The 27,409-nt window shown below is 46.8% G+C and overlaps 1 protein-coding gene across 1 annotated transcript; it reads right to left on the bottom strand.

Moving 5' to 3' along the window:
* On the bottom strand, positions 1-24,330 carry LOC116995636 (sodium- and chloride-dependent GABA transporter 1-like). Its single transcript, XM_033058491.1, has 14 exons — positions 24,090-24,330; positions 19,895-20,026; positions 18,646-18,746; positions 16,020-16,129; positions 15,588-15,720; positions 14,296-14,430; positions 12,747-12,850; positions 12,329-12,453; positions 11,526-11,638; positions 7,444-7,575; positions 6,635-6,737; positions 6,124-6,224; positions 5,173-5,340; positions 1-2,477 (listed from the first exon to the last, which is right to left on the bottom strand). The coding sequence occupies exons 1-14, from the start codon at positions 24,328-24,330 to the stop codon at positions 2,373-2,375; spliced, it is 1,803 nt and encodes a 600-aa protein (XP_032914382.1). The 3' UTR covers positions 1-2,372.
* Positions 24,331-27,409: the final 3,079 nt, after the last annotated feature.

Here is a 27,409-nt window from a genome sequence, read left to right on the forward strand (position 1 = left end):
CCTGTGCCACCCTCAGTCTGCATTGAGGGGAGGGAGGTTATGGGACCTGGAGGCACAGACAAAAGCAGGTCCCTAGTAAGGGTCATTACTGCAAAGTTTAAAGCTTTAGCACATTTTTTGAGCACAGATGTCCCTCTCAAAGGACATAAATGTTTATAAAGAGTGGTTTCCTTATTGCCTGGTTCATAAAAATAGGTGAAATTGGAATAGAAATTTTCAGCTGCAGTGGCACAGACAATTTAAGGGACAAGGAAAGATGACATGTCTGTAACTGGCTGAGATTAATGGTGACGAGCTACGATTGCAGCTTTCAGGGTTTGGCTTTTGGCTTTACAAGACCAAGCCTATAAACACAGCATTTCATCATGTCTATTTAACACCCGCGATTTTTTTGACACAAACACTGTAACAATTACAGGTGGGACAGGGTGTGATCTCAGCTCTGGCTGCTGGAGACCACAAAACATGAACTTAATGCCCAGCAGCCGTAACTGCTGAGAATGATGAGTACAAATACAAATTGGTTACGTATCTGAAGCAACATTAATCAAGATGTACTGATGAGTTGGCAGGGGACCCACTTCCCAAAGGGGTCTGACTTTAGCTTTCACCAGAAAATTCCTTTCTTCTTTCTGTTACTGATCCACAGGCTGGAAAATTGGCTGAAGAGCAGGTTGGTCCATGCTCTGGTGAGTTGCAGGGACCTGCAGCATTTTGAAGCTAATATTGGAGAACAAGACAATTGTGTAAAGCTTCATAACTTGTCTGTCACCTGCAGTAGGACCCCTGGGGGACTGCAGTGTGTCACTTCTGAGACCAGACTCTGGTAGGAAAGATGAGTGGAATGAACCTTTACTTGGATGCTCATTTATGAGTTTGTTGATTCTGATCTGAAGCTGGATTGTGAGCAGACCTGGCAATGCTGTGCAATAATCAGCACTAAGTCACAGCATGTATGCTCATCAAACACTCTGTGTACAAGGATAATCTCTGTGTGGGGTCACTGGGAGGCTGGCACAACTGGGAATATCACTGTCACACCTACACGTGGTGCTATGATGAGCCACCTCCTTTCACAAAGCTTTACAACCAAGAAACATGCTGCTGTTGTAGGATGGCTCTGAAACACTTCCCAGCTATCTCCAAGGTGTTACACTCCTCCAGCACCATCTAAAAGAGCTCACAGCCCTCTGTGGTTTATGTGTTGGAAGTTGGGATGTGCAGTGACAGCAGTTGGCTGAACAGACACTTCCCAAGGGAAGTCAGCACTGCTTCACAGGGGTGGGTTTAAGCATGGTGGCTACATCCTGCCAACTGCCTCAGGAATTCTTGCCTTCCACAAGCTGGGATTTAGGAGTGGCCACTTCCTGAAAAATATATAAACAGAATCATCCACGGGCATCATGCTCCATGTGATTTTTTCCCACCCAGGGACACAGCCAGGGAGGGTGATCGGCAGGAACTACCCTGTTTTATCTTGGGGTGAGATTTACACAGTGCTGGAAAAATCTGTTTATCACTCAGCTTTGCCTCTGTATTAATCTTGTTGCGGTCAGTGTGGGAGATGTGAACAGCCGGTAGCAAAGAATCCTCCACTTACCCTTTCAGCTGCTTTTTTGGGTGAGGGTGTGGCTGCTGCACACAGCTACAGAGGGGAGGGTGTTCCAGAAAAGAAAGGTTGACTGCTCTGCTGGGCTCTGGCTCACAGTGCCAGCCCCAACAAATGCAGTAAACGTGTCTGGAGACTGTACCGGGGTGAAACATGGCACTGTGAGCAGCACACACTGCCCCCAAGCCCTTCCCCAGGTGTGGGGTGATGTCCTACAGCTACCAACATGCAGGACTCCTCACTAGAATCCCTTGTTCTGCACTAGAATCCTTTGTTCTGCACATCCCCTCCAGTTATGTATTGGCTGGTGTTTTATGTTCCATCAATCAACAACCATCTGGGATTTGAACCTGGTGACAGCAATCTCTCTGGGGTGAAACAGCTGTATGCAGGGGGATGGTCTGTGGAGTTTCACATGGAAAGGCAAGAAAAACAGACAAGTGGATAACAATCAGCCTAAGCTCTCTAGAGACACCACCTCTCTCAGCAGGAGGAAGATGTGGGCACCAGGTGCTCCTCCCTGAGGGCCTGTACTAGGATGTTGCAGGATGAAGGTGATCACCACACAATGCCCTGGTGGTAAGCTTGTTCAGGGCCTTGGTCAGCCAGAAGGAAGAGCCATGAACAGGTTCCTCCACTAGGTCCTCTCTTGGACAAGCAAAAACCACTGCGGAGCCAGGGACAGCGAGCTGTGCCAGAGGAGCTCGAGGGACAATGTTGAGTGAGCAACTACAGGGCAGAGCGAGGAGTTCAGGCTTTCCTCCTACACGGCGGCATCCGAGATCCTCCCGTTCAAGGACGTCTTCGGCTGGAGGCCATTGTTCTGAGCGTGCACCTCTGGCCTGGGCTGTGTCATCTGCTGCAAACGCTGCCCAGGAATGAAAGGAGAGAGTGTGTCAGCCAGGGCTGGGGGCAGCAGCAGCGGGACAGCCAGGGCATGGATGGCTGCAGCTGAGTGTTGGGAGCCTCGCCCCAAGGCTCAGAGGTGACCCTGGTTACAGGGCGAGGGGATGGTGGATGGAGTGACTCCAGCAGCATTTGGCAGCACCCCAAAAGCCTCTTTGCTTTGGTACTGCACAGAGCACAGCAGCTCCTCCTCTCATCTGAAATGTGGGGAGCATCCTCATAACAGAGGCAAACTGTTACCAGGCGAGACCAGCTGCAAGGAGGAAGAAAGAGAGCTGCCATGCCACAGGCTTTAGAGCAGACCCATTTTCCAATTAGGGGTGATTACAAAGCATTACTAAGTAACTACAGCAGGTTAACAAGGTTAGAGTCTGTGCCTTTGATGCAGATCAGAACATCCACCTGTACAAACCTTTGCACAGCAGCAATTCTTGTCACCCTGAGCTAATCAAAGGAAAATTGCAGAGTCAAGTAAAATGAAGCAGGAACCCAGGAAAATATGGAGGGGCAAATCATTACTGGAGGCGTGTGGATTGAGCATCAGGAGTGATGAAGAATGAATCACTTTTGTCAGTCAGGGAGGGACTGATGCTGTGCACTGCAGAAGAAAATGCAGAGGAGGATTAAGCCTGACCTGAACAGACATCACAAAGACAGGTAGAATCTCTTTCCAGAAAAGGGAAACAAACTCCTACCCTCCAATACCACTGAAGTGGCTGCTGCTGGGTGAATTCCCTGAAATGTTCACTGAACTGCTTCTGCCATTCATGGTATTTTTTTCCCCTCTCACATTCATGCTCAGTAGGATCAAAAGGACTTGTAATCTTTCCTGTCTGTCAAAACCACTTTATTCAGGATTGGCATCTAATTTCCCTCCAGCTCCAGCTCTATTACAAATTAATCCAGGATCTGTGCATATAAGAGGCCAAAAATTCTCTCTGTCTGTCTGATACCAACACATGCACACACAGATTAGCCTACTTTCTTCCTGCTGCCATCTGCTGCTCACTCCTAGGTCTATGAATGATTGAGAGGGGGTCTGGGTCTCGTGATGTTTGTGGGCAATGTCAGAGGAAGAGTCAGAGAGAGAGGGTGCACATCAGCCACTCATGCTGCTTACTGGTGCTGATGGTTTGCACAAGATGCTGAGGGGATGGCTGGAAACACACTCAGGGCTTCCCTTCAAGCCCCTGGGGCAGCACAGGACTACACAGAACTTTGGAAGAGCTATGGATATAATTGGTACAAGCCTTTGGTCAGGAGGAGTCGAGCTACTCCTGAGAGGTTGCAGACCAGTTTGGGCTCCCCCAGATGCTGCAATGTGCTTTCTCCATCTCCAGTGAAACAGAATGGAGACTAGGCAAAGGGTTGAACCCAGACCTGTACTTTCAGGCTTCCCTTCCCAACTTTTCCAATTCATATTATGAGTGAATTAAGGAACACTATAAATGTTAGAGAAAGGGCCTACTGTTGGAAGTTCACTGGCCTTCAACCTAAAATCAACAAAGTGGCTTGACACAACACCCTGGCTTGAGTCCTGCAGGAAGGACAAGTACTTACACCCAGCTTCAGATGAGAAACCAGAAACTGAAAGCAGATCTGAGACCCCAAACCCACCCAGTTCCCACATCAGAGTCCATCCAAATGGAATGCTGGGAGAAAGAAAACTCAAATCCACCTGCAACTTCGCCTCAAAGGCAGAGAACTTGAAGCTGACCTTAGTCCAGTAATTCCAGCCAAAACTTTTTTGAGTCAAACTTTGTTTAAAATACAGCATCCCTAAAATAAACCCATGTGATTTAGATGGCATCTGGTTGCTGTTCCAGCTGGGCTGGGAAGCCATAAATCAACACTCCTGGGGTGCTTTCTTAAAACTGTAAGCACTGAGCCAGGGATTTGGGGCACAGTGCTCTCAAGACTGAATGTCAACACTGTAAATAAAATCTTAGCAGTAAGTACTGGGTATGACATAGAGACTCATGATTCACTGCTACATAAAATCCTGCTCAAGTTACTAAAGATAACGTTTTAAACAAGACTAGTGTGGTGGGTATTGTGGGTTTTTCTTGCTTCCTAACCCCTCAGTCACTGAGTGTTCCATGAAAGGCATGATAAACCACCCCTGTGCTTGTTTCTGCTACTAGCAGGGCCTAGCCTGAGACATTTCAGGATTCAGGCTTGGAGGATGATGATCTCCCTGCTGAGGAGTGCCAAGTGAACATGCTCATAGTCAGGAATTGTCAGGAGCTTCAATTTCTCTGGGCTCAAGAAACCTCAAGGATTTCTGCCCAAACTCTTCCATGGCTCCAGTACCCCACTCCAAAGGGATAGTGAGGGGAGGAGGACTCCATTTTTATGGCGATGATCACACAAATCTCAATGAGGAACAACAGACCACCTGAAGGTCCACCTGCCTGTCCAGCCACAGCTGGAGCTCCCAGGGTTAGAGGTGTCCTGCTCAGCTGTCCTGGCAGCCCATGTCACTGAAGGCTGTTCAGTGATCTGAACCCTCCCTGGGGGAGATGGTGCACAGAGCTCCTGCAGCTCCAACCTGGTGGACTCTGACAACTCTGTCAGAGCAGGGCCTGCTTGGTCTGGGTTTAGATCAGGGAGGAGCTTATCCTGAGCTGAGAGCAGGGTGGTGAAGCTGTTCCTACCTGCCGGAGAGTCCCTGTTGAGGTGAAGAAAGAGTAGAGCATGTACCCTGGAATCAGAACCATAGAGGACAGGGCCATGAGCCAGCCAATGCCTTGTCCCCACGCAGGATAGACATATTTTCCCAGTGTCAGAGGGGTCATTTCTACCACACTGAAGAAGAACACACCCTGGAAAAGAACACCAGCCATTGCAGGGGAAAGTGCAAAATCAGGGTCCACCCATTCTTTCCTTCCTTACCCTCTTAGCTCCCAACAGCCTTACAGTCACCCAAAAGCTCTCTACATTAGTCTAGATTCTTTCAGCCCACCAACTGGTAATTTCATATAATTTCTTCTTATCTTATGTAAAAAGCTGGAAATGGAACACCCCTGAATTCCTTCTTCACTAGACAACTCAGACAAGCAGTGCCCTCACAGCAGGTCCTATGCAAGTAAACAGCATCCTCACTGCTGGTCTCAGGAGTCTTCATCTTCCTATCCCTGGCCTTATCACACCACTCCCTGCACTACTTCTGCTGGGAGGGCAGGTACCTGCAAAGGCCAAACTGCTCTGCAGTCAATTATCCTGCATTTGGAGATAGCCTTTGTTCTCATAAGCCTGTCAGAGGCTGAAGCTAGAGTAGCTGAAAGCCAGAACCAAAATTAGCTTTTTAAAACATTACATTATTTCCCTTATCTCCTGCCATCTCAGGAAAAAAAAAAAGAAAAGAAAAAAAAAGAATGAAGAACTGATGGTCTCATTTAGATTAAAAGCAATAATCTAGAACTTTTTAAAGGGTGAATTTCAGCAGGCAGAGTGAAAGAGGCTCTTGTATCTCTTTACCTATCCCCAGTCTGCCTGGGACCCCCTTGCACCAGACCTGTGCGGGATTGAGAACAGAGTGTTTTCCTACACTTCATCTAGAGGTCTTTCTAGACTCACTCCTGCACAGAGGATTCTCCAGATCTTACCAGGCAGACAAGAGGTGTAAAGAAGGCCCAACAGATCTTCCACCAGATGCAAGGCTTGTAGCCAATCATTTCTTCGATGTTCCTGTAAAACCTGTTCACACCTACAAGAAGAAATGAGCATTGAAAAAAACCCCATCTCTACACCATGGTCTTCACCTCTTCTCATGGCAGAGCACAAGCCAGGCACAGCAAGAGGGTGACAGTGTGACATGAGAAGCATTAGCTGGAGGGGATGGGGTACTGGGACACAAATTCATGCTAACAGCTTCCATGTTCCTGGTGTCCTCTTGAGGGCCCAGAGGGAAGGATCCTGGGAATCTGCCAGTCTGTGCAGAAGTCTTTGTGGTGGCCTGGAGAAGTGAAATGACAGCCTTCCACTCGTGATTTTCTGAAGATATCAGTCTAAGCTATTTTCAGTTGCAAAATTGTCATTGTCTTCCCAGGCTTTGGCTTTTTCAGTAAGTCACAATGTCCATGGAGAAAACTAAAGAACAAGGTGTTTCCTGCTTACCATAACACCAAGAAATTGAGATGGTCTCAAAGAAGACAAGAAAAAGAAGACACATGCCACTGGCTGAGTAGTAATCAAACAGCTTGAAGACATAAATGCCACCCTGAAAAGACAAAAACAGGGTCAAGGAGTTCAGTTATAGATTATGACTGACAGTATCGGCCAGAAGCTTGGATTGCTACTGAACATATCTGTTGGTTTAATGTTAATTTTCTTGGACAGTAGAGCCACTGTTGCAATGTTTCCACTGGAGTATGGTTCCCAGCAGCAAAACTGAAGTGCTCTTGCTGACAATTAGCAAGCCAGTACAGGCATAGCTGAGGGTGAGAAGAGAAATTCATTGGAATCTCTTCTACTTCTCTGCTTTAGAAGGAGTCAATTTAGTCTGCTCTGCCCCTCCCTGGAGCTTTGCCTTGCCTCCTCATGAACCCACATTGCTCCACAAATGGTCTCCAGACCAGTCAGCCCTCACCTCCCCTCACATGAACCTCAGCTTCAGCTCAAGAGGTTCAAGCCCCCAACAGACAGGTTTTCTTTGTGTTATCTTAATTCTTTGCAGCAAGCATTCCCTAAATTTGGGCTCTGTTGGCTCGAGTCCTTATTGCAAACAGCAGAACAACAGGTCAGATTAACAACAGCAGGATAGTAAAAATTATGGAGGCATCCTAAGTCACTTGAGATGTAGCAGTGATAAGCAAACCACTTTATCCAGAATAGGAGAAATGCTGTCACTTCTCCCAAAGCTTTGGTGCTATGGCAAGTGGCCAGAAAGATGTCAGGAATGGAGGTACCAGCACAGCCATCTGTACCTGGGTGATGTTGGAGAATCCAATGAGATAAGAGATGAAGCAGACTACTGCAATGAAGATCTTCTTCCTGGCTCTTAGGACTCGAGGATACTCATCCATCAGGGCTGTGATGAACCCTTCCACAGTGCAGAACTATGGGAAAAGGCATACACCAAGTATATATATATATAAATAACTTAACCCACACACATTTAACTTCAATGTTGAGAACCTTAGTGATTTATGGACTCTGCAGACTCTAGGAAAGAAGGAGGCATCTCTGCACAAAGTTGGTCTGAACCATCTTCTGAAAATTCATCTTTCTCCCCACTGAATATAGAGGAAGCTAGGAGCACTAAAGTCAGATACTTAAAAACTGCTGAGATAAATCTCTTCCTTTTGCTCCCCATGAAAAGCTTCCTCTTTCTTCCCAAACACTCTCTAGGGCCCCCCATCACTGCCCTACTCCCCACACTGCCAGGCTCTGTGTCACAGTTGTGTATCTGGCTGCCCATGAGACATGTGCAGGACTTTTACTGCTCTTCCCTTCTTGCTCTTCGCAGCTCTTGTGCTGTTCAACGATTTAAAATGCACAATAAGGATCTTCATTACCCAGTCTCGTGTGCATTTGAATAACATTTCTGATTACCAGTCCTTGACTTTATTTCACTTTTTCAATATTTCACAACATTAAATGCATGTAGCACACCAAAAGCCCATTCTCACAGCACATCACCTTTCTAGAGATGGTTTGTGCAGAGCTGCACCATGCACAGTATAATAATGTTGTCTGCACCGTAACACATACTGAAATCCCTGTGAGTGTTGCCTTACAGTTTGCCTAGTAGTTCTGCCTTCTGGCACAAGGGCAGCTTGACTGTATATATGTGAAGTGCATCCTTCCCTCCTATCTCTTGATAAATTGTGAGATTTACTTTTATATCTTGCTCCCAGAAACTACAGGCAACATACCTCTCTCAGAGAGCACATTGTGTCTCTAGCAACAACCCTGGGAATTTATGAGGGCAGCAAACTGGCTTCCCTGGTCAAGCTGAAAAAATCTACAAGTCAGTGCAATGAAAATGAAAGTGGTTTCATCACTTTTTGATGTCAAGGACTTCTCTGTCCCTGGGAAGAAAAAATGCCCCAAGAGTAGAGGTGGAGGTATACAGACCAAAAAGAGCAGCAGAGGGTTGGGAAGATGTGTGGAAGAAAAATGGAGTGCCTGAGCCTATAGCTGGGCATGGATAGTGGAAGAGCTTGCACACTGCTGACTGCTGAGGCTGGCTTCCACGTGGGCCAGAGCAAGGCAAAGGGAGATGTGCATGCCCAGGGTTTTATATCCACATGGAAAGACAGTATTCCCTGAGCATCAAAGCTCAACGGCTTCCACTTGAATTTTTCATGAGCTAAGCTTTTTATGTTGGACACAAGTGCCATTAAAGCATCCTTTGCTGTTCACGCATGGGTTAAGCTGCCTTTGTAGTCATTGACAGTGAGCTCTTCACCCCATCCCACCTGCTTGTTGTCTGGAAGAGTCAGGACTGAGCTGGCACCACAGTGTGAAGAGATAGCATGACTAAAAAAAACACTGTTGAAAGCTATTCCTTCCACATGGATGCATGGCCAGGCATGGCCAGAACTCTGGAAGGCCAGAAAGGGAAGTGCATTTGGAGGGGAACAGCCCTGGATGGGGGCAGAGGGTGGTTTCCAGCAGAAAAAGACACAAAATGAAAAGATGATTAAGAAAAATCAAGATTTTTTAAAAGAATTAAGATTAAAGTAAATGATGTCTGGGATGGAGTAAAGCTGACAGCCCTTTGGTGCAAGAAGAATGACAAAACCAGGGAATGCACAGAGGGAAAGACAGGGAGATGGGTGATAAGGAAAAGGGTTACAAAGTGAGTTGAATTCTCTTTGTTTCCTATCAAAATTAAGCTCCTGTGTAATGGATAAGACGGAGAAACAAATGTCATACATTGCTTTTTCTGGCCATGGAACAGGCAATGACCTTCACACCTTTTGCTGAAAATTGTCTCATGACAGCCTCAGACTTCATAGGGGATGCAGCCTGGAGGAGGCCTGCCTTTCTAGCCCCAAGAACTGCAGCTGCTTGGCACAGGGCTCACTTTTCCCAGCTTACAGACCAAACCTTGGCTGCTTGCACATGTAGGCACCTGAATGAAAGCATGCTGCTTTCAGAGTGGCAAGCAGCTGAGGACTAGTGCCTCCTGTTCCTGCCACTTGCAGTCAGCTTTCCAGAAAATCCTGCTTTTCCCACCAACCTTCTCCAGCCATAATTTTTAGCACATATTCTTCTCTTCTTCATGCCTCATCCCATGATGTTTCTTTCCCAAGCATTTTGTTTCTATTAACTTCTCTCTCTTGCTCCTTTTCCCCTTTAGGGGCCTAATCATTACACAAGCTGCTGGGTCCAGTAATCTGGGCTTGGGAGTCAATACAGATCTGGCACCTCTGTCTAAAGGAGAGTCTCTCCCACCCTATTCTATTGCTATTCCCTCCTCAGCCATACAGAGCACCCTTATAGGGATGCATGGACCCATGGGGAGTTTGATCACAGCTGCCAGATGTGCAGCAGAGCTCCATGGGAGTGGTCTCACTGCTGGCAGCTGGAAATCCTCATGACCAACCTGTGCGAGGCAGCCTCACATGGGACAGACTGGCTGGCAGTCACAAGGCTTGCCAGCTCCCTTGAGCAATAAATAAATGCCTGACCTGGAAAGTGGTAGGTTAAAAGGAAGCATTAGCATATCCTGAAAGAGGGAGAGCTGAAACCTGAATGGCTCAGAGCACAGGGAACACCAAGGCAGTGAGGGCACAGGAGGGACGTGTCTGTCAGTACAGGTGGAATTGCAGCCATTGTAGCAGCCTGTGTTCGTTGGTTTATATGCATAAACTGCTATGCTGTTGTTGGTGTGTTTGAATGAATCAGAGCTCCAGCATGCAGACAGAAAGCTTCTTCACATGTATTTAGCTGTATCTTTTAAAAGCTTGTTTTCCTTTTGATGCTTCATTCCCCCCGTCAAGCCTCTTCCTCCAGGCAATGATAGCCTCCCCAACAGACTGTCTGCCCACTGAAACTGACTGTCAGAGAGGATGTAGAGAATTTCAAGGGGTATTTTAAAAGCAAATGCAGCAAATTAATTCCACAGAGTGCTTAGAGGGCCTATTGTCAAACTATTTACCAGAACTGAGTGAATAATTCATGCAGATATTTTTTTTCTGTAAATGTAATTTCTTTAGGAATTATTGAACATTTAGGAATTATTTGAATTTTGATTATTTTTCTAAATAATGTCTGTGGTAAGGCATTAATGAACTTTATGAAGTGTTTATGAGAGTGTGAAATGATTGAAAACCATATTTGGTTGATTAGATTATCCTGGAAACCAGGTGTGACATTTCAGGAATAGGTTTGAGTCTGATTGTGAAGTAGGCTTGGGTTTATGAATACTACCTGTAATCCAAGAGAGCATCCATTTTGTACTGGTGGTTTGTGCTCAAAAGAGCATATGGGCATAAGGGAAGATATGACAGATCAAGTGCAGGTTTTTGCAGGAACCTTTCATTTTGATGCACTCAAAAGGAAGGTATGCTGCAATTCACTGCTTCACTGGGTAGCTACTTTTATGCTGAATTATCAGAAAAAACCACCTATCACCAATTGCAAAAAAGCAGAGAGAATGGGTTTTGCTTTGTTTTGTAAGGGCTCTCAGGGGGCAAGGTGGAGACCTTTTGCTACATATAACTGCTTCTCCCTCAAACATCTTGTAAAACTTTGCCATCAGATAAGATGGCAGAGCAGTCAGGGTACCCAGGCACCAGCCTTTTCCAAGGCATGACTCCTTTCTTCTGCCAGGATCTGTCCCTGCAAACCTATGGACCAAGCCAGGGAGCTGCAGCTCTGGTTGCTGTTGGCATCAACAACAATGCCAAAATGCTGCAGGAAAGCACAGCCCTCACACTATGAGAGAGTAAAAACCCACTCTGCTCACCACTGTCCCAAGTGCAGAATGGGACACCACCATTGTACCTGAAAACATTTTTATATCTTCCCCCACTTTGTCCCTGGGTTGTCTCACCTGACTGTCCAGACCCAGCATCATCAGCATGGAGAAGAAGAGGATTGACCAGAGTGGAGACAAGGGCAACTGTGTGACAACCTGTGGGTAGGCGAGGAAAGCCAGTCCAGGGCCTGCAGTAATGAAAAGAGGGATGAGCCCATGTTTACAAAGCATTTGATGGGAAGTCTGAGCTAAGGGGCCATGGTTATATAAGAGAAACAGAAATTACAGCCAAGAACTCAGAGGTTTCCATACAGGGGTTAGGAATACCTGAGCCTTTGTGCCTGTGACACACCAGCTCAGTGGGAGGCACAGGGATAAGATGGGGAGACAGAAATTATTGGAGAAACATAGCCCTGCAAGCAAGAAAATCATCAAATTATTGCAACCAAATGGAGCTGGAGCACTTTGCTAGAAAAATAAACTGATATTCAGAGCTGGTTATAACTTTCCTGGTGCCTTTTGTTTTCCACCACAAAATGCTGTTTCTTGAGATAAAAGCTTTCTCTGGAAAGACAGCAATTTCAAAATATGTCTTTGTGCAGAAAGACAGTCCCATCTTGGTTAAAAAATTATTCTGAGATCACAGACTCAAGATGTTGCATGAAAAAGGGACTCCAAATTTTGATCACGTCTACAGAAAACATAGGTAGTATCTATTCTCCATAGGAAGGTTTCAGACAACAAATGGCCTAAATATTTCACTACAGAAAAATAAAACTTCAGCACAACTAGTCAGGAAAGACCCAAGGGCACCCCAGGCTCAGTGACAAATGGTTCTCACAGGTTGCTGTTGCAAATGAACCTGAGTTTCTGCTTACCTGAGGAGGCCAGCTCTGACACTGACTTCTTTGTGATGTGTGACATGAAGCCAATGATAGAGAAAATAACAAATCCTGCAAATATGCTTGTGGTGGAGTTTATACAACAGACAATAATGGAGTCTCTGGAAGAGAGAAAGAGAAAAAAACCCACCTGCAGGTCCCTACCAAGAGCAGAGGGTGGGGTAATGAAAAGACCAAGCCCTGAGGAGAGCTGATCCTGTGCCTTGGATGGGTAGCACAGGTGACAAACTAAATGTCCTGCAGGTAGGGAGTCCCTCTACAGAGATCACACTGTGTCCCCTAGGCTGCATGCTGCCAGCAAGGGGACAGCAGAGATCAGGCAGATTCACCACAGCCCCCTGCCTCACCCATGAGCATTCTCTGCCACACAGGAGAATGGAAAAAAATAACTGACCTGTAGACATTGTTGTGGAAATGGTTGTAGCTGCCCAGAGCAATGAGGGAGCCCAGCCCCAGGCCGTAGGAGAAGAAGATCTGAGTGGCTGCATCCATCCAGACCTGTGGAGAAGGAGCCAGAAGAGGAGTGCAGCAGAAGGGGACTCTGTGCTGCAGATCCATGTCCTGCAGCAGCTCAGTGCAGGGCTAGCAGGGGGACTGGGTGCAGGCTGTGGAGCTGTGTGCTTGGATGAACAGCCCACTGGGGTGTCCAGGCCCTGGGGGAACCCTGTCAGTAGGGTTGAGTCAAGAGTTTCTTACTAAAATCTAATCTAAAGCTATTCTCTTTCAGTTTAAAGCCATTCCCCTTGTCCTATCACTGCATGGCCTTGTTAGAAGTCCCTCTCCAGAGCTTTACTGTAGGGCCCTTTATGTACTAGAAGGTAGGGGATATGCATCCTTCCTAAATGTCAAGTGTATCAAAGTGCAGCCTGGCCCAGCACCAGACACATTTCCCAGCTATCTGATGGGATAATGTGGATGGATGAAGGGTCATGCATTTCTGAACAGCGTCCCATGCAGATCAGAAGGGACTCTTGCACTGTTTGAGCCTCTGTGTGTGTATGTGTTTGCTTTCTCCCGTGTGCCCCCACTCAGAGACCCACATCCTGCTCTCACACCCTCCATTTCTCTTCCACTAGTGTGTCCTTGATTTTCCAACATGGAGCTATTTGTGCAAACTGCAGAGGACAGCTCGCAAAGCTGGTCCCAGCACCTTAAGGTCTTAAAGCTTAGAAAGTTCAGGAAAAGGAGGCAGACTGTTTGTTTCTTAATTGCATAGTATTTAGACAACTCTTCTCATCTTGAGAACCCTGTTTCCCGCATTAGAGCAAATGCAGTTGGTAGTACAGTTACAGAGAGTGTCCTGAAAGAGGGATCATTGGGTCCTTCAGTGGGAAATGATGGACGTCCAGTTGTCCCATTCACACATGACTGCTGACTCCAGAACCACAGAAGTATCACTGCTGAAAAACACAGTCTGTGTCTCCTGAAAAACTTCATTTTTGCAAGTGTCCCTGCTCCTCATGGGTCTCTGCTTCCAGTGACCAAGAACACATTACTGGCCACCACTCGTCACTTAAGCACTTATAAAAACTGCTGCTGTGTGTGCTGCTGTGCTTGTGCTCCTTCTGAGGTCCCCATGCCATCATCACGACATCGTCCTCTCTCTGGGACCACCAGAACAAGATCAGACCACCAGTCCTAGGACAGTCAGTGAAATAAGACATTCCCAGCCCAGAGGGGAGGTCTCTTTGGCAGGATAACTTCTGGCTGCCCATACCCTGTGGATAACACTGCTTGAGTACAACAGAGCTGTGGCACAGATTTCCACCCATAAAGGACCCATCCCTCAGTTTTGTCTCAGTCTATGGGATATGGGTCATGAAGACTTGATCAGGGTTATTCCAGTGTTATTTTAAGTACTTACAGTATTCATGAGAAGTGTCTGGTGAAGCCTAATGCAGAGACAGCTAGGAGATAAGAGCTTTCCTCACTAGGCTACAAACCTCAGAGTCAGAGAGCTTCCTGAAGTCAGGCGTGAGGTAGAAGAGGATCCCCTCCTTGGCTCCTGGCAGCGTGACTCCCCGGAACAAGAGGATGAAAAGCATGAAGTAGGGGTAGGTGGCTGAGAAATACACCACCTGAAAAAGATCCCACAGGAGGGAAGCCATCATCCCATCAGTGCTTTCCCGCCCATGGTGTCACTGAGTCTAGCATGTTCTCCTGTGAGCGGGACAGCCACTTTCAGCAGCATTTCCTTGCTGTCCCCCATTCCCATCCTAGTAATATTTCTGGCTGTTTGAGGTTTCTCCCTGCCAGTGATACACAAGGATACACTAATCACAAAAGTAGCATGCCAAAGTCTGGATGGAATGCCCAATAAAAGGGAATTGCACAGGGATAATTTTAGTCCACGGAAGTAATCCCCTTAAGTCATCACATCCTTATTTTACAGAGCCAAATCTGGTGTTTCTCTAGACCAATGCATCAAGGAAAATGAATTGTCTTGATTCCACTGCTTTCTTTTTAGCACTGTTTCAGGATCTTACAGGTATGTGCCATCCCTCATCACAGGGCCCACACCAGTAATCACCAGGGCTTTTCTGTGGTTGTGGAGCTGAAGCCTGTTTGGAAGCCACTGGGGAAGTTAAGAGTTTAGGTGACCTACCCCTGAAGTGCTTCTTTCTGATCTCTCCTCTAGATTATTCTTTCATAATAGTGTCCTGCTGCACCATGCTGTGCTCTAAATAACACATCCCAGCATCTCAGCACCGCTGTTTCATTAAACAAAGCAATTACCTTTCTGCTGTGCTAGCCTGGAATACTGCACAGGGAATAACAACGAGCTTCTCATCTGAAGGTCTCCCACCAATATCAAAAAGGCAGCAGGGAAATTTTCTAAGGAGATGGTGAGATTTTTTTCCACCAGAGACAATTTAAGAGACTGTGATTGTCAAAAGGAGGAGGTCACAAGAAGCTTTGCTCTCTCAAAGGGCTGGCCCAAAGTGGGAAATAGAAGTAATTTCTGAAAATGTCTCTTCCCAAAAACAATGTGTGCTCAGACCCACGACCTTACAGGCAAGAGCTATTCTCTACACTTGGAATGAAAATTACCATAAACATGGTAGCAATTTTTACAGCTGTGAAAGGTAAATGTCAGGAATTTAATAGTATCTACTGTGATTTTGCCTCTAAACACTGTAACCTTAGTTACAGACACTTAAATAAAATTAAATCTGAAGGACATTGGGAGTAGCCATGAGAGGCAGCATCAAAAGACCCAGCCCTCACACTATACCTTGCCTGTCCACTCCACACCCTTCCAGATGGAGAAGTAGACCAGCAGCCAGGCCAGGGCCAGTGTGCCAGCAAGGGGCCAGCGGATGGTGCCAGGCTCCCCCAGGCCTCCAGACATCTGGTGCATGTTCCTCCTATGGGTGGGAGACAGTGTGTTAGGAGAAAGTCTAACAGCCAAATGCAGAGGGATTGGGAGCTCACAGAGGTGGCTGGAGGGTGAAGGGACAGGTGCAGACATGTGAGAAGTCACAAATCCCTAGAGAGAACTGAGGTTCATCGCGATGGGATAAAAGGAGGCAAAGAGAGGTGGAGAGGCTGTTTGCCCTCCTGCCAAAGCTGCCCAAGGAACAGAGCCAACAGGCACAGCAACACTGGGCAGGCACAATGAGCACGGGGAGGGGGAGAAACCTGGTGTAGCAGGCTGGGGACATACTCCCAGAACTCGGTGACAGCGCTGGTGAGGTTGGTGGTGTCGTTCAGGGAGTAGTTGGAGAAGCAGCGCTCTGTGTTCCAGGCATTCCCACAGTTCTGCCACGGCAGGTCCTGCACCAGCACAGGACAGCAGGGTTATCATTCCTGTCATATCTCCCAAGTGAAATCTGGCTTCTTTTAAAATAAAACCCCTTACATTTTTTTACAAAGAGAATGGGCAGCTCCACTGGATGAGTGTGCCCCTGTAGCCAAAATAATGGAACAATTTTCCAAAATATGATAAATTGTGACAAGGATTTTCCAGGAAAAAATATCATCATGTGGTTAGGGCAATGCTAGGTAGTTCTGACAAAATGTTAGTAAACCCCCCCCATAAAAAGCCAATTAACTGTTGATAATTAATACCTACAAATTAAAATACTATCAGGAGATATTGTGTTTATAACCATTACAGCTTTTTGCTAGCTTCACTCAACAAGTGGCTAGAATTTACTGCACAAAGAATAAGCAGTGATTTGTTTCTTACGTTTCATTTACACCAACTTCACTCCTTAAAAAGCAACATGGCCCTGAGAAATGGAGGCAATGGGTTGTCTACACAAACAGACTGTTATAACACAAGCACAGGAGTAAATTGTCCAGGACAGTAGCTATTTCATGCTGTACACTGCTCTGATTATAAACAGCACAAAGGGATTCCTGGGAGATCTTTACACTGTGGGCAGTGTGACAGCAGCCCAACATTACAGACTTAGTGCCATCAGTTCTGGCACTGCAGGCAGTGCCAGGGGCTGTGTGAGCATGGCAGGGTAGCTCACCCAGGCCATGTACTGCCATGGCTGAGCCAGCCCAAGGAAGAGAGCTTGGATATGTCTCCATGAGCAGCTACCTCTTTTCCCAAGCACAGTGTGTGTAGATAAATGCAGAGCAGCTATTCTGGGTGATTTCCCTCTGCAGATAAGACCTTAGGCTTCAGCTCAACAAAGCTTTAGGAAGATGTTTGTATCCATCCCTAGTCTGCCATGAACATAGACATCTTCAAAAATATTATGTGTTTGAAGTGCCTTATGGCATCAATGCCTTTAAGTTCTGCCTTCACTGCTCCATTTAAATGAGTTCACTCCAGCAGATGATACCTACAAATGTGGTATCCTGGCAGATTGGTGACTATTGCAACGGTGGGGGTGACATTCCAGTGGCCACTCAGGCCACTGCACCCACCTGGTGATTTCACTGGGAACTTGCTAACTGCACTGAAAAGAAGGCAATGGCCTGAGCAGTGCTGCACAGCAGCTCTTCAATGTCTGCATGTTAGAGAAGCAGCACAGCTTTCACAATGAGGGGCAGGCTGGGGGACAGTTTTGCTGCTGCTCCATTTCCTCTGGATTTCAAAGGACAGAAGCTGCAGAAGGCATGCTGGGTTCCTATTACAGTTCAAAATACTCTCAGTCAAATTTAGGAGGCACAGGGGACAGACATCAGCCTAGCTTTTCCATTTACACCTTGGGTCCTTTTGGGAATTTGCAATTATTATCTCTGGTAAAAGCCAAATACCTGGATCTGCCTATGGACATACTAGCACAGTCACCAGCCAGGTCTGTAACACCTGAATGTACCAAAGCCTTATCCTAAGATGCATCCTGCCAGGGTGTAGGTGGGATGGGTTGCTTTGGGGAAGACCTCTGTTTATGTGGGAATCCATGAGGATGCATCTCATCACCCACAGCAAATAATTTTGTTCTAGATGCAGGACGCTACAGTGATAGGTGGTATTGGTGGTAGAAGCACAGTTGGGAACACTAAATGGAATGATTCAGCTAAAGATTTAATAGATACTTGAAAATTTGGATGAAACAAAAAGTAAAACTGGATGTACAATAGCATATCAGGGTTATATCTAAATGACATTTAAGAAGATCCTGTTTGAACCATGGAGTTGATGTCTTTAAGGCTTCAGGTTGCTCGGAGAGTTACATTAAGGAAACTATTAGCAGCTTCTGGGTTGAAATAAATAATTCAGCTACCAAGAAGTTAATATGGAGTATGACTAACCTTGCATGGTAGAAGGCCCTGCTATGGAAGAGAAACCCACTATAAAACATAACATCAAAGCACATGCTAAGGGACAGTCACAAGCAGATGTCTAGATACTTTCTGAACAATTTTCCCAGGCAGAAAAAAAATGCCTTGGATATCATTTATCAAGAGAGAAGTGAATAAGAACTAATTAAGATAAAGAGTAAGTCCTGAGAAATAAGACCATGATGTGACAAAACCTGACAGAACCAGTTCTGGAAATGTGCAGCTCAGATTTGAGCAGCCCTAGAAATAAAACAGAAACACAGGGTGAGTTTTAACGACTGATGTGAGTGGGAAACAGCTCCTGCAGAGGAGATGGTTCCATCCCCTCCAGAGGACAAGCATCACTACCCAACAGCACTACAAAACTGCCTCCAGGGCTGATGAACCTCTTCAGGAAGGGTCTAGCACGATGCTGATAAGGACTCTTTGCACAAATGGCAAGTAGCTAGTACCCACTGTGGGTCATAAACAAATCACTGCCCATAAGGGGGAGTGAAGGCCCAGACCACAGCCAATGCTATGCTGCAGACATGTCCGTGACTCACCGCAGTGAAAGAGTTGAAGAGATAGTAGAGAGCCCAGGTAATGATGACAATGTAGTAGATGTTCAGCCAGAAGGACAGAACCATGGCTGCCAGTCCCACACCTGCAAATAAAGGCAGAAAGCAGCATCAATCCAGGTCTCCAGTACCCAAGAGAGTTCATGGGCATCACAGCAAGGGTTTTTTTGAAAACCAGAAACAGAGAATCAGCTCATCAACACAGAGTGAGCTACAGTTGCACTGTGAGCTGCTCAGCAAGGGAGGCTCATTCCCTCACATCTCTCAGCCACCCATTTCCATGGGGGAACAATGCTACCTTTCAGTGTGCTACCTGTACTTATATGGACAGAGCTCCATGAAAACAGGATCTTGTCACTTCCCTGGAAGAATTGCATTTTCCCATATCTAAGGCATTTCTAAATCACCATTTGTGGATGATACAATTCCTCCAAAACCTTCCTCTCCTGGCCCCTGGAACTTGCTATAATAGATAAGGTATCCTAGATACCAAGGTTGAGCCAAATTCCTTAAGAATTTGGTCACTCTCCTAACATTTCAGAAGATAATTGGTTAGAAATTAGGATGTTTAATTGGTCAGTTTACCTTTAGAACTTCTCACTTAGATTGGATGCTGTTCTTTGGATAAACTTTTATTGGTTGTAGTTTGAATCCTCCCTGAACATATAAATATAGCTGTCTGCCCTTTGCTCGGAGAGAATCCGTGTTTGACCCTCTTCGCATGAAATAAACTCTTGTGGAAATCGTCAAGTATGGCCTCCGGTCTTTCTTGGCTGATGAAATGTGAGTTTTCTGAGAGTTAGCTACATGTTAGCACTCTCTGGTCCTGGCAAATACCATCAGGGACCGAAAGAGAAAACCACAACCATTGGCTTCTAGAAAACAGTTACTTTAAGCATGGCAACAGGTAGCATTCCCATGCAATGAAAGTAAGCATATGTAGGGAGGTTTGGGAAAACAAAGGGTCTTCTGCAACCAGAGCCCCTCCATCACCCTCCATATTGCCCATAAGGTCCCTTGTCATCACAGAAAACTGCTTGGACAGAGCACAGTGATGTTAGTGACTTCAGACATCGAGGTCAAGGACAGCTTGATAAAGATAGAAGGGAAAAACCCTCCCCTCAGCTGCCAGCCCATCCCAGCCCCCAGGGATTTGCTGATTTGCCTTCAAACCATTAATGGGGCTTTGCCTGTAGTTCCACACCACTGCTGTCACAAACATACAGCACAGTACCTTTGAACATGGGTGCCAATCTCCAGACTCCCAGTCCACCAATAGAGGTATACTGGCCCAGAGCAGTTTCCAGAAGGAAGAGAGGAATCCCAGCAAACACCAGTGTCAGGAAATAGGGGATGAGGAAGGCCCCTGAAAGAGAGAGCAATGTTATCAGGCAGTTCCCCCTTTGATAAAAATGGAAATGCCTCCAGCTGCAGTTTCTAGCTCTTCAGCACCCATGTGATGAGGAGCAGCCTGTCCCAGAGGTGATAGTTTGCAGCTGGAGTTGATGTGTTCAGTGAGTTTCCCACTGAGGTCACTGCTGCCTTCCCCTCATCACTGTGGGTTTGTGTGTAGCATGTATACACCCACACTGACATCACTAGCTATGCAATTCCAGGCTCACTTTGTTAGCTGTTTAAACAATGCCAAACCAAATCTGACAACAAACTCAAAAGCTTGGACACTGACATTGGTAACTTGCCGATGCTTTCTGTCTTACCTGTAGAAGCTTTCAATTCTTCCTCTTCTTCTTGAAAGAATAGTGCATGGGAATATCTGGCATTGGCCACTGCTTTCTTTGTTTATAGCTGTTTCAGTCTTCTAAGAAAACTGTGACCAAGTCTGTTTTGCCTCTTGTAACAGTGCTATATACCACCCCACCTGTGTTTTAGGTTTTACCCTTAAAATTCCTAGTGAAAATATTATTCTTCTCCATGGCCCTGTGGAAATCATCTCATCACTGGAAAGGAGGTAGAACAGTCATTCTCTAGATATATTACTGGTACCCAGTTCTTAGAAGAGCAATTAGAATAGGAGAGCCTTGATGTGTGATTGGAAGGCTGTACAAGTTTAGGTCATCCTGACTTCTAGAATGTGGGACAAAGCTCATTTTTTATCTTTCTCATGCATGTACTTGAGTGGGCCATCATTTCTGAGGACGAACTTTTGCAGATGCTGGCTGGGGACAGAGGGAGGACACTCAGTTTGCCCAGAAGAAGCTGGCCATATTTGGGACACCACTGATTGCTGCACTAGCCTTAGGGATGAGCTGTCAGTCTGAGCCTTCTTCTCCAGATAATCGTGGGAAAGCAAACATTGAGCCAGCGAGCAAAACCACTCAGGAGAGCTGTGGTCCAGCTTGTACCCAGCAGAGCCAGGCTCCAGCAGCTGCTGTCTGAGGGCAGGGAAGCAGCCAGGCACAGCCAGGGATGCTAGCTCAGGGGACATCCAGCTGGGGACATCTGCCTGCCAAGCAGAGAGCTGAACCCATCTGGGAGAGGCAGGTGCCAGCACCCAGAATGGGAGTCCATGGGAGGCAGCAAGCAAGAGGAGCTGGCAGTGGGCGGTGGGGAGAAAACACTCTCTGTGCCAGCAGCTCAGTGACCATGGGCCTGAATCACCAGCTGGCATGGAAGTGCAGGCTCTTGGCTTCACCAGCAGCCTGGCACACAGGAGAGAACAGCTTTGGGCATCACTGTGCCTGCTCAGCAGCCTCCTCTGTGTGCTCGCTAGACAGCACAGCCTGCAAGGTCCAGCCCCCTGAGAGCCCTGCGGGAAGCCAGCATCTGCTCCAAGGACACGGCTGCTGCCACCCTGCTGCTCTGCAGTTTGGAGGCTGACTTAGCAGCACTGCAAGTCTCCTTCTTGCTTCTGTGCAAGCAATTAATGAAATTTGGCTGCAGCTCTGATGATCATGCACTTCTCATTTACAACGGGTCAGGAAGATTTGTAGGTGAAAGATCTTACTAGACTATTGGGAGGAAAAAAACAAATAAACTTTTGGACACAAGTCTTTTATCCTGGATTGACAAAGATTCTCAGGAATTGTGGAAAATCTACAAACCAGACCACCTCCTTGAGCTGAGAGCTATTGGCAATGACACTGCCACTTTAGAGGGCTAGGTCCCCAAGCAGGAGTGGATATTATCCCTAGGAGGGAAATACAGCCAGATGGGAAAGGAGTCACGGGCACAGCTGGGCACATCCAGCTACGTGCAGGGCCAGCAGGGAGCCCAGGCATCACTTTGGGTGAAGCCTGCTCCCCGCAGCGGATGGGCCGAGCGCTGAGCTCCCTGCGCCGAGCAAACCAGCCGTGAGCCGATGCGGTGTGACAGCGCTAAGTGAGACGACAGTATTTCCATTCAGTTCAATTCGCCTGTGCGTAATGGAAGCATCCCACACCATGTGCTCTGAGCAGCGCACATGCAGGACGCTAAAATTAGAGCCGCGCCCACAGTCTGCTGTGCTCCAGGGGCGCCTCCGGGCCAGAGTCCAGGCGGTGTCCGGCCGGCTGCGGAGGGGCTGCCGTTCCGTGCGCCCCGCTCGGTCCCGGTCGCGGTTCCGTGCGCTCCGCTCGGTCCCGGTCGCGGTTCCGTGCGCCCCGCTCGGTCCGGCTCGGCAGCTCCGCTCGCTCCTTCAGTGCCCGTGCGGGAGAGGAAGGAGCCATCCAGCCTGCCACGCACGGCACGAAGCGGCAGGGGAGGCAGGCAGGAACCGATTCCCGCATTTCATCTGCCTGGCTGCAACCTCTGCGGGGCAGAGATCACCCCGTGTGCCATTGCTGATGCTAATAATAGTGCTCCACACATCTGCAGCACCCTCTGTCCTCAGTTCTCAGCTGACTTTATATGCAGGATCGATTTTAGCTTCACAACACCCCTCATCTAATTACAGGCAGTGTCATCTCCACCTTTGCATGTGAGGAGACAGTCATGGGGAGGACAGAACTGATATGAAACTTGAGATGATGCAGCAACCACAGGGCAGATGCTGGCTAATAACCAGTGCTGGGACCTAGCCACGGGGGAATGTTCTGTGAGGAGAGCTAGCAGTCAGACTGTGGTCAGACAAAGATGACAAACCTGTGCCATGGTTCTGGCATTGGTGGCACAGGCTCCCTGGGGCAGCTCTGGATGTTCCCATAAACCTCACATTTCAATCTCTCCACAAAACCCAAAGAAACTGTGGATGACCCATCCCTGAAAGTGTTCATAGCCAGGTTGGATGTGGCTTTGAGCAGCCTAGTGGAAGGTGTCCCTGCCCTTGGCAGTGGGTTTGGAACGGGATGAATTTGAGGTCCTTTCCAACTCAGACCTTCCTATGATTCTACAGTTCTATGAAAACAACATACTCCGTTAGAAAACTTCTTATCAAAATCACTAACTTTCTGGTCTCCTGCTGGGACTCACTCCACATGCTTCAGAGAAAGAGCCTAGATACCCTTAAATGCCATGAAATTAAATGGACATTGCTTCAGGGAGCAAGACCCTTCTCTCTTCCTGGGTTGGAGAAGAAGAGCATCCTACACTGCCTGCAACAGCAGAAATGGGCTGGTGATACGAGGAATTATGAGAGCCAAAGGCAAAAAAAAAAAAAAAAAAAAGACATGGAGAAGAAACATGAGAAGAGACCCTCAGAGCAGCATGAATGAGTGTGGCACTTGGGATGGGGACTCCAGGCCAGGAAGAGCTAAAAGCAAAGAGCAATGTGGAAAATATAGGCTTAAAGGTGAGGAAAAGGGGTTTGGACTTGTGTGGGAAGTCTGTAAAATGGTTCAAGGAAGTGATCAGCTCTTCAAAGGGGAGAAGGAAGGCTATTTTAGTATCAGGCACAAGCAATGGGAGAGCTCAGCATGGAGTGAGAAGAAAGAGCCTCTGCTCTACTCACACCATACTCCCCTCCACAAAAGCATCTCCCTGACAAGGCTGAAGAAAGAGCATGATTTTAGAGGGGACCTCAGGCACAGAAGTGTGTTGTCTGACTTGATCCAAAATGTGCAGAAATTCTGTAGCTGAGCAGGGAGAACTCCCTTAAGAATACACTAGACTGAGGAGAACCCCACTTTTAACAGATGCAAACTGGTTTCTCTGGAGGTGCCCCAGAATCCAACTGGGTGCCTATTTGTGCATAGCCCTCCCTGTACATAAATTAGGTCCCACATGCTATTTTTTTTTTGTATGTGTGTAGCCCTGCAAATTTGGACTGTACAAGCATGACAGAACTCAAACTGCTTATTTTATTTCTTTGGACTGCTTCTTCCCAGCCTGCACTTGCTAGTAAAGCCCACAGATCATTGAAACTTGTCTCTGGACAACTTAATAACTCCCACCATGTGGGAGAACTCTCAGCTGGAGGACCACCCATTTGCCCAGACCCACACCAAACCAAAACCTGCTTGGGGACAAGGCTGCTCATCGTGCATTTCTCTCACCTCCTCCATTTTTGCCACAGAGATAAGGGAAGCGCCAGACGTTGCCCAAACCGATAGCATAGCCCACACAGGACAGCAAGAAGTCAAATTTCCCCTTCCAGGAACCTCTGTCTGGGATCTCCTTCTTCTTCTTCTTGGTGCCCACAACCTCAGGGCTGATGGGCTCTGGCTCCTCCAGGCCTGCCTGCTTCACCTCGGAGGGAGAGTTCAGCTCCACGGAGGTGTTGTCCATCTTGCCCATGGTGACTCAAATGTGCATCCACTCTTGCTGAGGAGCTGGAGGAGCAGGAAAGGCAGTTTCTGCCCTGGCTATGTGAAGACAAGATGGGAAGCACTGGGCAAAGCTCCTGGTGAGAAAGGAGAGAAGGAAGATGTCCTCTGTCAATGTAGTATGTCAGACTTGATTGTTACCATTACATAACAAATCTCTCAACTCTCATCTTATCTGCTTCTCATCCCAGTGCTCTGCAGGAAGAGCTCTGGGACCCGTAGGCATGCAGCAAAATCACAGGTTGTCAGTGACCCACCTCAGAGCAGAGAAATATATCTGTTCTGTCTGAGTGACAGTGGAGAAGGGCACAATGAAGGTGCCACAGCTCCCAGGTCTGGGGTCCAAAACTAACTGCAGCAGCCACCGAGCCATCTGAGAGTTTGTGTGGCCCAGCCAGTAAATCACAGCTTTGCAGTGACACCTCTGCTGTGGATGTGCTCCACTTGGCAATCCCATGCCTTTATCCCTCACCACAGCAGCAACACAGCCGTGCACCTGCAGCATCTGGCAAGAGAATCTCTGCTCTGCTCAGCTCCTCCCTGTACACCACGTTGCATGTGGTACTGTAATCCCCAGGTGTATTCAGCTTGTGCTCCCAAGTGACTAGAGCCAGCCTGTGAAGCACTGAAGCCTGCTAAGTCAGGACTCCAAATTCCTGATGATTAATTGCATGAGTCTGACTAAAAAATTTAATTAATACCTGCATTGATTTTAGGCCCTAAGAAGTATATAACCATCACACCAAAACAATTTGGGAGGAGAGAGAGAGCAGGCTATGTTACTACACCTGTGCCTAGTCCAATATTGCACTCCTATCTTGAAAAATAAGTGCAGTTCTCTCTTCCTATCACACAAGCTATTGCAAAGTCAGAAAAAGGCATGGAAGAGAGCCAAAAGGCTGCTTAAAAGTGTAGAGCAACTTCCATGTAAAGAGAGTATCAATGAAACAGGATCCATTGTTCTGTGGAATAGGTAGCCGGCAGGGACCTATAAATGTATCAGTTTCATAGAATACAGGTATTCACCATTTCTGACACAAGAACTGCATGAGATTAAACCATGACCTGCAGGTGGTAGGTTCAAAAAGAGCAAGAATTGATATGCTAGAAAATGGGCAGCTGTGGAGTAAGACTCCCCACTGCAGGACATGCTGAATGTTGAGAGTTTATGACTTCAGAAGAGGAAATTAAGGGAGTAAATAATGGAAGGAAAATCCACCAGAATTTACTACTGCAATTCTTGAGCTGGAAGTTGTTGGAGGTTGAGGGACTCTTCCAAGGGAATAACTTTTCCTGGTTTTACCCTCTCCCCTCAGCATCTGCCCTCAGCCAGTGCAAAAGACAGGACTGGCATAGGGTTTGCTCTCACCTGTGTGAATACAGGTAGAGAGCAGGACTCAAAGCACTGCTCAGCTTGTGACCAACATAGATGTGTTAGCCAGAGTAGGCCATATGCCTTGGCAAAAGAAAGCAGAACCTTGAAAGAAGAATGCAAAAGGTAACAGTGTGCTTAGTATGCCTTGTTTGAGAGAAATCATGCAAGACTCTAGGTGCCTGTGTAGGTCTGCGCAAAACTATGATTAAGCAAGGTTACTTAGTTACATGAATGTTTTTGCTATTTTTAGCTATAGCTTTAAAGGTATATATACTGATGTGTAGCATCAATAAACTGGCTTCATGCCTGCAAAACGTGGACACCCTCTCTTCAATTGCTGACACTCACCCACTTCCCAGCCCATTTTACACAGACAAATTTAATCCTCACCAGCAGTTGGGAGGGTGATCAGTGCTACAATCTCCCAGAGAAGTCTGTTGACAAAAATGTTCATAGATACAAACATTGGAAAACAAACAAACAAAAAAAAGAAAAACAAAATGTGTGTATCAGGAAACAAATCAATGCCGTAAAGAGGCATCATGCTCTAGCAGTTTAAGCAGACCTTGCTTGAGCTTCTTCCTATTGGCAGTCTAGTCTCATGAAGAAACAGTACCCCTCTGTCCCACGGGATGTTTGGTGACTCATTAACTAGTTTTTCTAAAGTGTACCTGACAGAGGTGGTCTCTTAAGTCCAGGCTCAATGGCAGTATGACTCCTGCTCAATGCAGCAGGCATCCCATGGTTATAGCAGGTGGATTATGTTCCCCCACAGAATTCATCACTGAGGTTAGAAACATTCTATCAACTGTGAAGGGAATGGCTGAACCAGGAAAGAACTGTAATTCCTTCTGATAAATCAGTGGAGAAGGCAGAAATCCCCTTGCTGTGGGACAAAGTCTGAAATCAAACTCCCTGAGCTATGGAGCTCACATTGAGCCTCACCCTCACTCCTCTAGCTCCAGGATGGCTGGAGTAAGCCCAGCAGTAAGTGGCAGCATGAAAATGGTTTCTGGGGAGAAGAGACCATTTCACACAGCCCATGAGGCAGCTGCCAGAAGAGACCATTGCAGGACAGAGCAAAGGCTTTGGTTGACAGATCCTATTTCTGTCCTACACCTTGTGATAGCACTGTCACACCAGCTGCTGGTTCCTCGCTAAGGCAGGGAGAAAAAGATTATACAGAACATGTAGAAGGAAAGTAGAATAAAGAAACTTTATAAATCAATATAGAAGAAATATCACCAAAACCCTTGGGAAGAACTCAGAGCTGGGCTAAATCAGGGTAATTAGCTATGCCTGGAGACATAACAAATTGGACTCAGCAGAAGCCATTTAGACTCACTTCTTTTCTGTATTCAGAAAAACAGAAGGTAAGCTGCTGTCTTAAAAAGTAATTATATATCCTGTTCTCCCTGTGCTCTTTTCCCTGTTCCTGTTGCCACAGTTCTGGAGTGATACTGCAGCTAGATGGTCACACCTCTTATTTCCTGTACTTGGGATAAGATAATAAAAGAGCAGCAGACCACACTGGCAGTTTCTTCTTACCTGAAAAGTGAGATGCTTCATCTCTAGCACAGAAATAATAAGCTAGAATTGTAGAGGTTTCTTCACAGTCAAGAAATAGAAAACCAGACAAGAGGATCCCACCGAGGATCCATCCCACCTACTGTTC

The sequence above is a fragment of the Catharus ustulatus genome, chromosome 4 (assembly GCF_009819885.2).
Source record: "Catharus ustulatus isolate bCatUst1 chromosome 4, bCatUst1.pri.v2, whole genome shotgun sequence".
Classification (NCBI taxonomy): Eukaryota; Metazoa; Chordata; class Aves; order Passeriformes; family Turdidae; genus Catharus; species Catharus ustulatus.